The following is a 12,431-nucleotide window of genomic DNA, read 5'->3' on the forward strand; positions in this document are numbered from 1 at the left end:
AACAACTTTCTGTAACTATCCAATCACTGAACGTCACTTTCAATTCCTTATTTGCATATGTGGACCTGAGTGAAAACTATCTACAGTATCCCCCTGCTGGCCCAGGGCGAGAACTTCAGTACATAACAGCCCCTGTGCTTTTGGCAAACCTCTCTACAGGCATAAAATTCAACAGGTGAAGCCTGCCCCCCTGCAGCAAAGACAAAAGCTTCTCCTGCTGAATTTCAACCTGCCACACAGCCATTCAAAGTACAGGAAGAAATCTGTCAGCATAATCCACCCCAGTTGGCTAGGTGGCAGATAACTGAAACAGCAGGGTCCCTTCCAAAAGCTAGTTTCAGTATTAAATATACACATATTTTCGTTAAGGAGCCCCTGCAAGTACACGTTCTCCCTTTGTGATAAGGGCATCGATCCTATCAGAGGACAATAGCAGGGAATAGATATACTGCATCTCCTTTCCCCCTGCCCCAATGTCTTCAACGGTTATTTGAGCTGACAGGCAGAAAGGCAACAGATATAGCTTTTCAACTTACCTGTTGAATTCCGGCCTGCAGATATTCACAGCATAGCACTAAGAAGGGGATTGCTGGCTTATGCACTTGAAGCGTGGCTCGCTGCTGTTTGAGTAAGACTAAAACAATGCTCTGATGATTCTGGGTTTGCAGACAACTTGGCACAACTTGGTTCTCCAGGGTGATCTAAGACAAATTTGCAGGCTCTGGGAACTGCCCGGATCTCGCATTAAATGATAATCTCTCTCGTTAGTAATGCCACAGAAGGCACTCGGAGGATAACAAACCAATGCAGAGAGGAGGAAGGGAAAAGATTTATGGGCAGAGGATAATAATAGCTGGCAACGGTTGCTTATTAAAACACCCAATACATTGCAGGTGTTTCTGGTCAGGTGATTTTTCACAGCTGGGGCTGCCGTGACTTTAGTTGAGGCCCCTCTCCCGGAGTTCACTGCCAGAAAAAACGCAAAAGAGAATAGGTCCTGCCACCTTTCGGCTGAGAGAAACTTAAAAGTGTTTTCTTTCTCTCCTGAACTTTGTTTTATTTGTTTTACTTAATTTAAAGGAGAAAGTTTGACAAGGGGTGAGGAAGTCTCCCTCCTGTGCTGTTTTAGGTATGAAGTTAAAGAGAACCAAAGCTCTCTCCCATACGTAATCTTTCCTGTTGTGAACCGAAAGGTTTGTGTTATTTCTTTTTCTGGTCTGGATTATGGTATAAGGAAGTTACATTGGTTGGGCCACCAAACTTATTTGAGATTTAGTTTTATTGCTCTTAAAGCATCTTAACATTGTTGCAAGCATGTTCTCTGAATTAACCCCCCCCCTCTTTTTTTTTAAATATATATATTCTGACTGCCCTAATTTAGCCAGGAGAGACTGTGATTTTTTTGGGTCTGATAAATCACCCTCTCTAGTTTGCTTTGTCTTTGGGAGATTCCTTGTTAAAATATTTATTGCTGTGTGTTAGTTGAGAAAGCTGTTCTTATCTCTTGTAGTTACTTTTTGAGAATAAATGTAAGACTAGGATGGGAGAGATTTTAGGTTCAGCCACGAAGCTTGTTGATGATCTTGGGGACCTGACTTACCTCACAGGGTTGTTGTGAGAATTAAAGGAGGGGGTGAAGCTTCTTGCACTATGTTGAGTTCTTTGCAGGGAAAGCAGGGTGTAAATAATTTCTTAAAGGAGAAAGAGGCAGAGTAGGTTTTGCTACTTTGCTACTTTGGATGCCTTGATTTTTAAGTAAATGGTTATTTTTTACTATTGGTTTCCAGTGTAAATGAAAGGCCTTTCTAAAACGATTTTCTTTATATAAAAATGATATGTTTAAAAACAAATTAATAATATATTATTGAAACGTATATTCCATCTCTGGCAGTAAAATCGCTGTCTAGTGCAGGGTCTCCCAAACTTGGGTCTTCACCTGTTGTTGTTGTTTTGGACTACAATTCCCATCATCCCTAACCACTGCTAGCTAGGGTCGATGGGAGTCGTAGTCCAAAAAACAGCTAGAGACCCAAGTTTGGGAAACCCTGGTCTAGTAGGATGAAGACTGCTTCTTTCTGATGTATGTAGGAAATGTAAATGTAAGGAGACTGAGAGGAACACTGGCTTTGGTCAGAACAGACTCCTTGTCCATTTGCCCCCATACTGGCAACTCTGATTGGCAGTGGCTCTCCAAGGTAGGAAGCAATTAATGGATGAAATAAATAATAATAAATTAAACCAGTGTTCAATCAATGACAGTGATTCCTCTTTCGATTCTGTTTGTACCTAGAAAAAGCTTCCAGCTGTATGTCCTGTAGCTTCCTGCGGAAATCCTGTAACTTTTTATACCACAAACGTTCTGGGGTGGGAGGGAATTGTCCTGTTTTTGGTTGTGCTATACAGTTGTACCTCAGGTTGAAGTCGCTTCAGGTTAAGCCTTTTCGGGTTGCGCTCCGCGATGACCCAGAAGTAACGGAGCGCGTTACTTTTGGGTTTCGCCGCTCGTGCATGCGCAGATGCTCAAAATGGCGTCACGCGCATGCGTGGAAGTGGCGAATTGCGACCCACACACGCGGGTTGCGTTCGCTTCAGGATACGAACGGGGCTCTGGAACGGATTCCTGTTTGCATCCAGAGGTACCACTGTAGTGCGAGAGTGCTGCTCCAGGCAGCAATAATGTGGTAACATTGGAGAAGAATCACAGAACAAAATGGCGTGTGTACAACTCGTTATAAACCCACAGCAAATGAACTCATATTGTGTGAATGACATGTTGCAGAATGTATACCCCCCCAAAAAAAAAATGTTTGAAGGGGCCCTCTTTTTTTTGAAAGAATTTATGTGGGTCTGCAGTGGTAGCTCGGGTTAAGAACTTAATTCGTTCCGGAGCTCTGTTCTTAACCTGAAACTGTTCTTAACCTGAGATACCACTTTAGCTAATGGGGCCTCCAGCTGCCACCGCACTGCCGGAGCACAATTTCTGTTCTCATCCTGAAGCAAAGTTGTTAACCTGAGGTACTATTTCTGGGTTAGCGGAGTCTGTAACCTGAAGCATCTGTAACCTGAAGTGTCTGTAATCCGAGGTACCACTGTTCTTGACTCTAATATCAGAGCAATAATTTGCATTGGAAGATGAAATCCATTGTTTTGCAGTTCCCTTTTGTTAAAGAAACAGCTGAAAAGAAGGGGAGAAATGTCCTCCGGAAGCAGTCGCGACAAACGCCACCATCACCCGGTAGACAGCCTTTGCCGGAAGCTCCAGAATATCAACATGAAGGACCAGGCTTCCAATCCTGCCCTGCAGATCCCAAAATTCCAGTCCAAGAACTTTGACAGCCCACAGGGCAACGTGAAAAAAAACTTGGAGGAGATCTTGAAGAAAAGGACCCTGAAAGCGAGTGACAGCAATGCACAGGGCTACGACAACCTGCTGAGCCCCTTCAGCGATAATGTCTTCTCCCCGAGTCGGCAAGCGGCGTCACCGAGTCACCGGCGCCTCTCGGACATCCGCTCAGAGTCTGTTTCAGGTAGTAGAAACAGAGAGAGAGCCAACAAGTCATGGCTCTATCTAAGCCAAGGAGGAGGTTCTCCATGCTTTTCCAAACACAGGGAATCTTCCGCCAGTCAGATGCCTAGTTCCCCCAGTGCAGAGCAGAAGGCTGCACCTTCTCAGGAATGTGGCTACATCACCTCAAGCCCGAATTTGTCTAACCGGGAATTTAACTCTCCTGTCAGTAAGAGACTCTCTTTGGGTAAGGAAAGGGCAAAAGGCCTGGTTCTTTCTAAATAAGTTGAGGGATGCTTGCTACTGTCAAAGACTTTGGCATAAAATGCAAACTTGCAGAAAGAATGGCAAAAATGTAAATGCTTCTGAATCTTAGTTGCTAGGGGTCGTGAGTTAGGTGCGCAGCCTGGGAGCCATATGGACTCGCAGCTGTCCATGGAGGCTCAGGTTAATTCTGTGTCCAGGGCAGCTGTTTACCAGCTCCAACTGGTAAGCCGGCTGAGTCCCTATCTGCCTGTGCGTTGTCTCGCAAGAAGGGATGCGGGTGGCACTGTGGTCTAAACCACTGAGCCTCTTGGACTTGCTGATCAGAAGATTGGCGGTTCAAATCCCCACGATGGGGTGAGCTACCATTGCTCTGTCCCAGCTCCTGCCAACCTAGCAGTTTGAAAACATGCCAGTGCAAGTAGATAAATAGGTACCACTGCAGCAGGAAGGTAAACGGTGTTTCCATGCGCTCTGGTTTCCGTCATGGTGTTCCGTTGCGCCAGAAGCGGTTTAGTCAGGCTGGCCACATGACCCAGAAAACTGTCTGTGGACAAATGCTGGCTCCCTCAACCTGAAAGTGAGATGAGCACCACATCTCATAGTTGCCTTTCACTGGGCTTAACTGCCCAGGGGTCCTTAGCTGTTTCGCCAGAGTGGTACGTGTTCTGGTTACTGCAGTGTGCTCTACATGAGGCTACCTTAGAAGGTGACTCAGAAACTACAACTAATCCAGAATGTGGCAGCTAAACTAATGACTGAGAGTGGCCACTGGGACCATAGAACACTGGTCCTAAACATTGGTTCCAGTACGTTTCCAGGCATAATTCAAAGTGTTGGTGCTAGCCTTTAAAGCCCTAAAAGGCCTCAGCCCTGTATAATCAGTTCTGGCACCTCTCAGGTGTGTGCCATTGCCATTATAAGAGAACAAGGGAGGTGTTTATGGTGAGTTCTGGCACCTCCTTTTCTAGAAAAATAGCACTGAGTGTCTCCATCCCCAACGTTCAGCCCGGAAACGTTCAGCTCCAAGGGCCTTCTGGCAGTTCCCTCATTGAGAGAAGTGAGCTTACAGGGAACCAGGCAGAGGGCCTTCTCGGTAGTGGCGCCTGCCCTGTGGAACGCCCTCCCATCAGATGTCAAGGAAATAAACAACTATCTGAATTTTAGAAGACATCTGAAGGCAGCCCTATATAGGGAAGTTTTGTAATGTTTGGTGTTTTATTGTGTTTTTAATATTCTGTTGGGAGCCACCCCAGGTGGCTTGGCGCAGTTAGTCAGATGGGTGACATATAAATAATAAAATTATTGTTTATTGATCCAGCAGAGTTCATCTTATGGTCTTATGTAAGAGAGTAGCTAGTATTTAAACATCTAGTGCTTTTTTAAAGTATCCCTAAGAGCTGAACTTTAAAAAAAAGCAACATTGCCTTCAAATGCAATTCAACGAATCTAAAACTCTTGTTGGATTTTTGACGCAGCTTTTACTTCGGGTCTAGAACAAACTGTGTACAGAACTTGTAGCCCTGCTGCAGGCTCCCTGGTAATTGAGACTCCTAATTCTGCATGGAAAACAAATCTCCTGTCAGCGCCCTTTCCCTTTGTAGGGTGGAGACTGTCAGCAGGGAACAAAGATGACGAAAGCCCTGAAGTAAGCCTGATCTGTGAGGAAGACCTTTTGACTACTATGTTCTCTGCTTGCGACATAGAAAGGAGAGGTAAAAAAAACACCAGCACCGAAAACCTTCTCTTGCAACTGTTGGAAGCTTACAGGTGTATTTGTTTATTTGCTCCATAAAATAGTGTTGAACATGCACAAATTCTCTGAGCCTTAAGTGCTCCAGGGGTTCAGTGTGCTTGGAATGTGGTCACTGGGGACCTGTGTGGCATTTTTTGGGATAATGCTGTTATATACAAATCCATATTAGGGCAGTGCCATTTTTTTCATGGGGCCAGCCAGGAATTTCAGCCCCCACTGGTAACTGACCATGTCTCCTGGGGAGGCCCACTTCTCCCCTGGTAGATGTGGACCTAGATCAAGGTATGTTGACTTGGAAAAATTTCTGCTTATGAAACAAGACCTGCAAACCCCTGGTGCTTTGACTGTGGGGTCATCCTTGTTGCAGGTATTAATATTGCACAGTTTGAAGTGACTGGAAGTATAAGAACTGACTCCTTTTGGAAACGAAGCATTGTCTAGGCTCTTAAAAACATTATTTGAACATTTGCTGGCAGAACTTTCGAAACAAAATTAAAACATCAAATATACATCCCAAACATCCATATAATGTCTTGTGCTGTCTGGCACCAGCTCGGTAAAATAGGAAATAATTCTAACAGATCTAGAACCAGAGGTCTGTCTCTTCCCACAGCATCCATTTTAGCTTGGAACTGTTTTCTCTCTCTATCAGGGAGTCTCTTACATGTCCTTACTTCACAGTGCCTTGAGACAAAAGACACAAAGGCAACTCCCTTCAAAATGGAGATTTGCAGCTCAGTGCCTTCATCACATGATCTAAGGTTACAACAGTTTAGAGGAACAGAAAGGTAATCATTAACCCATTTAGGAGCTTAGAGTCCCGTGGAAAAACTCCAATGTTAGCAATATGCATTTAGCCATTTTCTATTTTAAATCTTCATTAATGCACATACTTTGTTCATTTCTTTGTGAATTAAATCAATTATACTTAACAGCCCACACTTCTGCTTGTCCCGTACCTAGAAAGCATGAGTCTCAGAACATTCCCACTTGCTCTTTACCCCTAATCGGAACGAACAGCAATCCGTGGGAAACCCGGTTGCCATTTGTTCTGAGTCAGCGGTAAAGAGCGAGTTTTTCCAGGGGGGAGCAGCTGAGAAAAGGGAGGTGTGGGCAAGCTCTTAGTGTTCATTGTTGCTGTTGTCTTTAGGCAAAGTGGCTGTTTCCAAATTAGTTGACTTTGTGAGATACACAACTAGCCGGAGTTCTGAGGACAGCAGTCTTGAGGAGCTGTGCAACATGCTTGATCCTGATCAAAGGGACATCTCCATGGACTTGGAAACATATCATGCCATCATGAAGGAATGGATTGACGACTGCAGGAGAAGCTGGTAACTGACGGGTCTTGCAAGGCTTCTTGGGTTGCATGCATTTAATGCACGTGACTTTGCCCAAAGTACCCATGGTCTATGACTCAGAGCTACAATTCCCAGAACCATTAATAACATGCAGCACTCTTTGGGGGAAGTAAATGCACTTTTTCAATATTTGGTTCAATATATGGTTCGGTATGGGTATGCTCTCATTTTTCATACAGTGGTGCCTCGCAAGACGAAATTAATTCGTTCTGCGAGTTTTTTCGTCTTGCGAATTTTTCGTCTTGCGAAGCATAGTTTCGGAAAAGTTTTGGAAAAGCTTCAAAAATCACCAAAGTCTTCAAAAACCTCAAAAAAGGCTACCACACCGCGTGCTATGAGTTGCTCCTCGAAGTCAAGTCGCAACTGTATTAACGGTTTTAAGAAAAAGGAAACAAACTTGCAAGACGTTTTTGTCTTGCGAAGCAAGCCCATAGGGAAATTTGTCTTGCGAAGCAACTCAAAAAACCAAAAACCCTTTTGTCTTGCGAGTTTTTCGTCTTGCGAGGCATTCGTCTTGCGAGGTACCACTGTAGATATATTTGGGGAATGATTCCTGTTATTATGTGGCTGCATAGCATTATACTTTCTGGCACAGATGTGGGTGGCACTGTGGTCTAAACCACTGAGCCTCTTGAGCTTGCTGATTGGAAGGTTGGCGGTTCAAATCCCCACAATGGGGTGAGTTCCTGTTGTTCTGTCCCAGCTCCTGCCAACCTAGCAGTTCGAAAGCACGCCAGTGCAAGTAGATAAATAGGTACTGCTGCGGTGGGAAGGTAAACGGTGTTTCCATGTGCTCTGACACGCGTCACGGTCCTCCATGCACCAGTAGCAGTTTAGTCATTCTGGCCACATGACCCGGAAAGCTGTCTGTGGGCAAACGCCAGCTCCCTCAGCCTGAAAGCGAGATGAGCGCCGCAACCCCATAGTCGCCTTTGACTGGACTTAACCGCCCAGGGGTCCTTTACCTTTATCTTTTTATACTTTCTGGATGTCCCGTGATCATATTATAAAGTAGTTTTGTTCTGTGTTATAAATGAAGCACTGCTAGAAGTTGGTGTCGTTCTTGCCCCCCATGTATTTCTTATCAATAAACAAAATTGGTGGGGCACGAACAAATTTTCACTCTGAAAGTGTGGCTCAGAGGGAGAAGCTTGAGAACCACTGTGGTAAATTTTGCAAGGTTTCCTTCATGTTCTGTACCCCAAAGATTCTCCCCTTTAATGTGATGTGTGTGAGAGAGAGGACAAATTGTTGTTGTTGTTTAGTCGTTTAGTCGTGTCCGACTCTTGGTGACCCCATGGACCAGAGCACGCCAGGCACTCCTGTCTTCCACTGCCTCCTGCAGTTTGGTCAAACTCATGCTGGTAGCTTCGAGAACCCTGTCCAACCATCATGTCCTCTGTCATCCCCTTCTCCTTGTGCCCTCAATCTTTCCCAACATCAGGGTCTTTTCCAGGGAAAAGAGCACAAAGAACAGAAAACTTACGAGTAGGGGAAGGAAGCTGTTTGCTAGTTGAAGTGTTCAGTACTAAGTTGCTGTCCGCAATCTTGTGATTTGGGCCCCAATTTTGGATTACTGGAGTGGGAAGCTGCTACATCATTACAATTAGGCAAAATGTAACACTGAGTGGGGATTTATTCCCGGCATGTGCTTATGCGAGAATTTATCCAGAGCTGCTGTCGCCGTAAGCTAGAGACCTCTTCTGTGTAGTAAAATGCAGAGCTGCTCCAAGTATCCTCTGCTTCCAGCTTTTATAATTAAACTAATGGTTTGAGGAGGAATGACGCCTCCCAGCCCCCCAAAAAAGAACCACTTTGTGATTATTTTGTTCCTTTTTTGTAACCTGTTTGTCATTAATGTTCCCACCCAATCAGGGCTCATGTATTATCACATATGATGCTGCATAGCTAAGACTGTTTTTTGCAAGCAGTTGGGGTGGGGGCAGAAGGGGAAATGTTTTACGACACTGAAATAAAACTGCAAAAAAAAAGTGCATAGTTTTCTCTTGCTCCTGATGAAAACTGATTTTTGTTAAAACTCTGAACTCATGTCAAAACAGGAAATAAATATTTGGGGGGGGGGGGGTTTCATTCCAGGAAAGAACCATCTGCTAGAGAGACAACCAGAGAAAGCATGCTAGCAGGTATCAGACTCTCTCTGTATTATGGAAGACTTAATTTACTGTAAAGTGTACTAGATGCGGCATACAGTTTAAGACTCGTGAGTGCTGTCCTGCAGCCGAAAGGGGTTTGTAAATAGCCAGTGAATATGAACATGAAATTTATTACGGTCAGAGTCCAGCTTAAGAAACACAAATGGAACTACAATTCCAATAGCAAAATGAACATTTAAAACAATATACAACAATAGATTTTAAAGTTTGAAAATGTGATAGGCATATAAACACATAAAAACTTTAAAATAGACTACCTTAGAGAAATGACCCAAAGTCGCCCGTGGATCCGGGTTTGGAAATTTTCTTAACAAACTAGATTGAATCGGGGGGTGGTCTGCACCTACAGATCTGTGCACAGAATCTGGCGACATTCCAGGTCGTCTTGTGGTCTTTGCCTAACAGGAGAAGATCGAATTTTTGCTTTACTGGGACGTCAGTAAGCCTCACCAGCAGAGGGTCAATGGTTTCTCTACATGCCTCATCATAAAAGGGACATCTAAAAAATATGTGTTCAGGGCTTCCTATATCCCCCAATGGACAGGCGCAAATTCTCTGGTCATATGGGACTTTTTTAAAGGATCCTTCCAAGACCAGTGAGGGCAGAGCCGAACTTCTGGCAAGTGTAATAGCCAGTGCATGCAGAGGATTAGTGAAGGGGATGCAAAGACAAATGTGCTTGAGGGGGATAGATGAAGGAATCTTCTCCAACCATGGGAGGGGAAGTGAGGGGAAGAAAATGCTCACTGTGGGTTTAAAGTGCTTGGAAAGTATAGCCTGGGATATTATTGGAGGAACTGCAAGAGATGTGGGGAAGGTCAGAAAGGGTAGGGGGAGGGTGATGTGTCATGTGGAGATGTCAACAGAAAGTGAGAAAAACCCAAAATGCTCTCTACCAATGTCTGTCTCTTGAGCAGTAACAGGAAACCTCTTTTTTCAGCCAAAAGTCCTCTTGTGAGGCTGAATGTAACTTCCGGAAGCCTAGAGGCACTTGGTGGCGATGTGTCCAGAGGAGACTTGTGAGTCGCTTTAAAAATATTTTTACAAGCTATTTCAGATATCAATATTGCGCTATTTGAAGGAATTGGATGCATAAAAAACTGAATCCTTTTGGAATAAAGAAAAGTCCAGACCCATAAATATGAATCAAAGCTTTGCTAACCAGAACTTCTTCAGAACAGGTACAAAACAGACAGTGATACATCCAGAAAGTTGTATAAAGCACATGCATATTCAAGCATAGGTGGTTCTTCTTAAATACACAACATACTTACCATCAGAGCAAAAATCAAAGCTATGTCTCTCCCATAGCCTATATTAGCCTGCATCCAGGCTAAGCTTATGCGCTCCTCAAGAGGCATCATAATCACATTCTCTTGTTCTCTGTGGCTCCCAGAGAGAAGACTAAACAGACAACTCCCTTCAAGATGGAGATTTGCAATTGAATACCTTGATTATGTGATCTAAGGTTAAACAGAGCAGAGAAAATCAAGTTAATCAGAGAGTTTCAGTATGCTGCAATGAAATTTTCCAATGTTAAACCATTCAGCAATATGCATACAGAGATTAAACCATTATACTTGTTAATTGTCACTTAAAAACACATTTCCCAAAAGAGTTCTATGCTAGGCCACTTTCTAATCTGAGAATGCGATGCTAAATCCCTTTGTGGTCACAGAGTTCCCCTCTCTTTTCAAATACGACTATCAGACAAAATCCTCTAAGTTTTATCAGCCTTTTGGAGCAATCTCTGGTGTAGCCCATGAGACCTTTGTCATAAACCACGCAAATAATTTAGTTGTCTTCTGGGCTAGGAAGTGATGCCATGATAGGGCATTGGTGATGAACTACTCATGGCTACCACTGCATTGCCTCCCCCTTTTTAAAACGTTATTTGCATTAGTAAGGCAGGTACCTAATCTGCAGTCGCTGGCATTTGCAGCTGAGGGACAAGCATGGGTTGGTGGAAAGGGAAGCTTTAATGATGGGGGATTTCGAAGATATCAAAGGATTTTGGAGGAACATAAGTTAACAGAGTGGAAAGCAGCCTCCTAATAGCGCTGTCCCTGCTACTGACTGGGAAGGATGAGGAAATGGGGACTTCAGCATGGTGCAAAGCCACTTCTGATTGGGTGCTCAGGCCCAGAGGGCAGCTGGCTACCCACAGCTGGTGCTGGGGATGGCAGTTCAGCTGGAAAGATGCAAAAGAAATGGGAGACGTTGGGTTTTGATCTTTGAAGCTGGAACCCTCCCGTCAAAACGTGGAGAATGCAGACATGGCAGCTGATCAGAGCCTTTTGTTCCTTGTGCATCCAGGGAAACCTCTGACTTGATCACTTGCGTAGCAGATCTTCAGTTCAGCAATCAGAAACTTCAAGAGGAGAACAACCAGTTGAAGGCAGCGCTGGACGCCATGGAGGAGACCAACAACAGATTAGTGGAGGACAATGTGGAGCTGAATAATCAGATAAAAAGGTGGGACACTTTGGGTTGAGTCCAACTAAACCAATGCATGAGCGGAACTTCCACCACCCCTAAATCTTCTCCAATGGTTGGGAAAACTTGGAGCAGTTGGGTGGAGAGGAGTGGTACTGGTCACCTTCCCCAATGGCCATCTCGTTGGCCATCGTAGATGAGAAGCGAGCAGGAGATGAGCTGATCCGGCCCGGCCCAAGCGCATCTCCTCCTGCTCGCTTGCCACCGGCTCTGCCCCGGACCCACTGACTGGGCACGCCATGGCGTGGATGGGCAGCTGCCGGACGATGCCTGCACAGGAAATGGGCAGACAGGCAGGCAGGGCAGCAGCAGGAGGAGGGAGTTTCTGCTAATGCTTACTCCTGAGTAAGCCTGTAGGGGATCACAGTGCAAGGAGGGAGAGGGAGGGAGGAAGGAAGCACGGCTAGCACTCCAAGAAAGGCTGGGACACAGAGGAAGGCCGCACAACAGAGGAGACCACATAAGAGAAGATATTCTTTATTTTTTTTAATAACTTTCCCCCTCTTTTTAAAAAAAATAATTAATTGATTGATTGATTGTGTCCCTGGATTCATTGAAAAAAGTCTGGTAACCTTATTCCAAACCCTGGAGCCAGCACTGATTTAGAAACATGGGAAGCTGTGTTATACAGCGTCAGACCATTGGTCCACCTAGTTCCATATGGGCTGTGCTGATTGGGAGAAGTTCTCCAGGGTTTAGGGCAGGAGTCTCTCCCAGTTGTACCCGGAGATGCCAGGGACTGAACCAGGGACCTTCTGCATGGAAAATGGGTGCTCATGCACTGAGCTGTAACCCTTTCTGCTAATGGCTGCTGTACATATTTTTATTTTGATGCCATGCTGCTGAAGCAACAGAGACAGAGAAATCCAAATGTCTTC

The 12,431-nt window shown here is 44.7% G+C and overlaps 1 protein-coding gene across 1 annotated transcript in view; it reads left to right on the plus strand.

Annotated features, from left to right (window-relative positions):
• Positions 1 to 3,193: 3,193 nt before the first annotated feature.
• IRAG2 (inositol 1,4,5-triphosphate receptor associated 2) overlaps positions 3,194 to 12,431 on the plus strand; it is a 60,575-nt gene continuing 51,337 nt past the window's right edge. The window contains exons 1-5 of the mRNA XM_077935608.1: positions 3,194 to 3,752; positions 5,374 to 5,484; positions 6,676 to 6,856; positions 9,975 to 10,076; positions 11,374 to 11,532. Of these exons, the coding sequence (XP_077791734.1) occupies positions 3,194 to 3,752; positions 5,374 to 5,484; positions 6,676 to 6,856; positions 9,975 to 10,076; positions 11,374 to 11,532 (1,112 nt within the window). The remainder of the gene's footprint in view (positions 3,753 to 5,373; positions 5,485 to 6,675; positions 6,857 to 9,974; positions 10,077 to 11,373; positions 11,533 to 12,431) is intronic.

This window comes from Podarcis muralis, chromosome 10, assembly GCF_964188315.1.
Source record: "Podarcis muralis chromosome 10, rPodMur119.hap1.1, whole genome shotgun sequence".
Lineage (NCBI taxonomy): Eukaryota > Metazoa > Chordata > Lepidosauria > Squamata > Lacertidae > Podarcis > Podarcis muralis.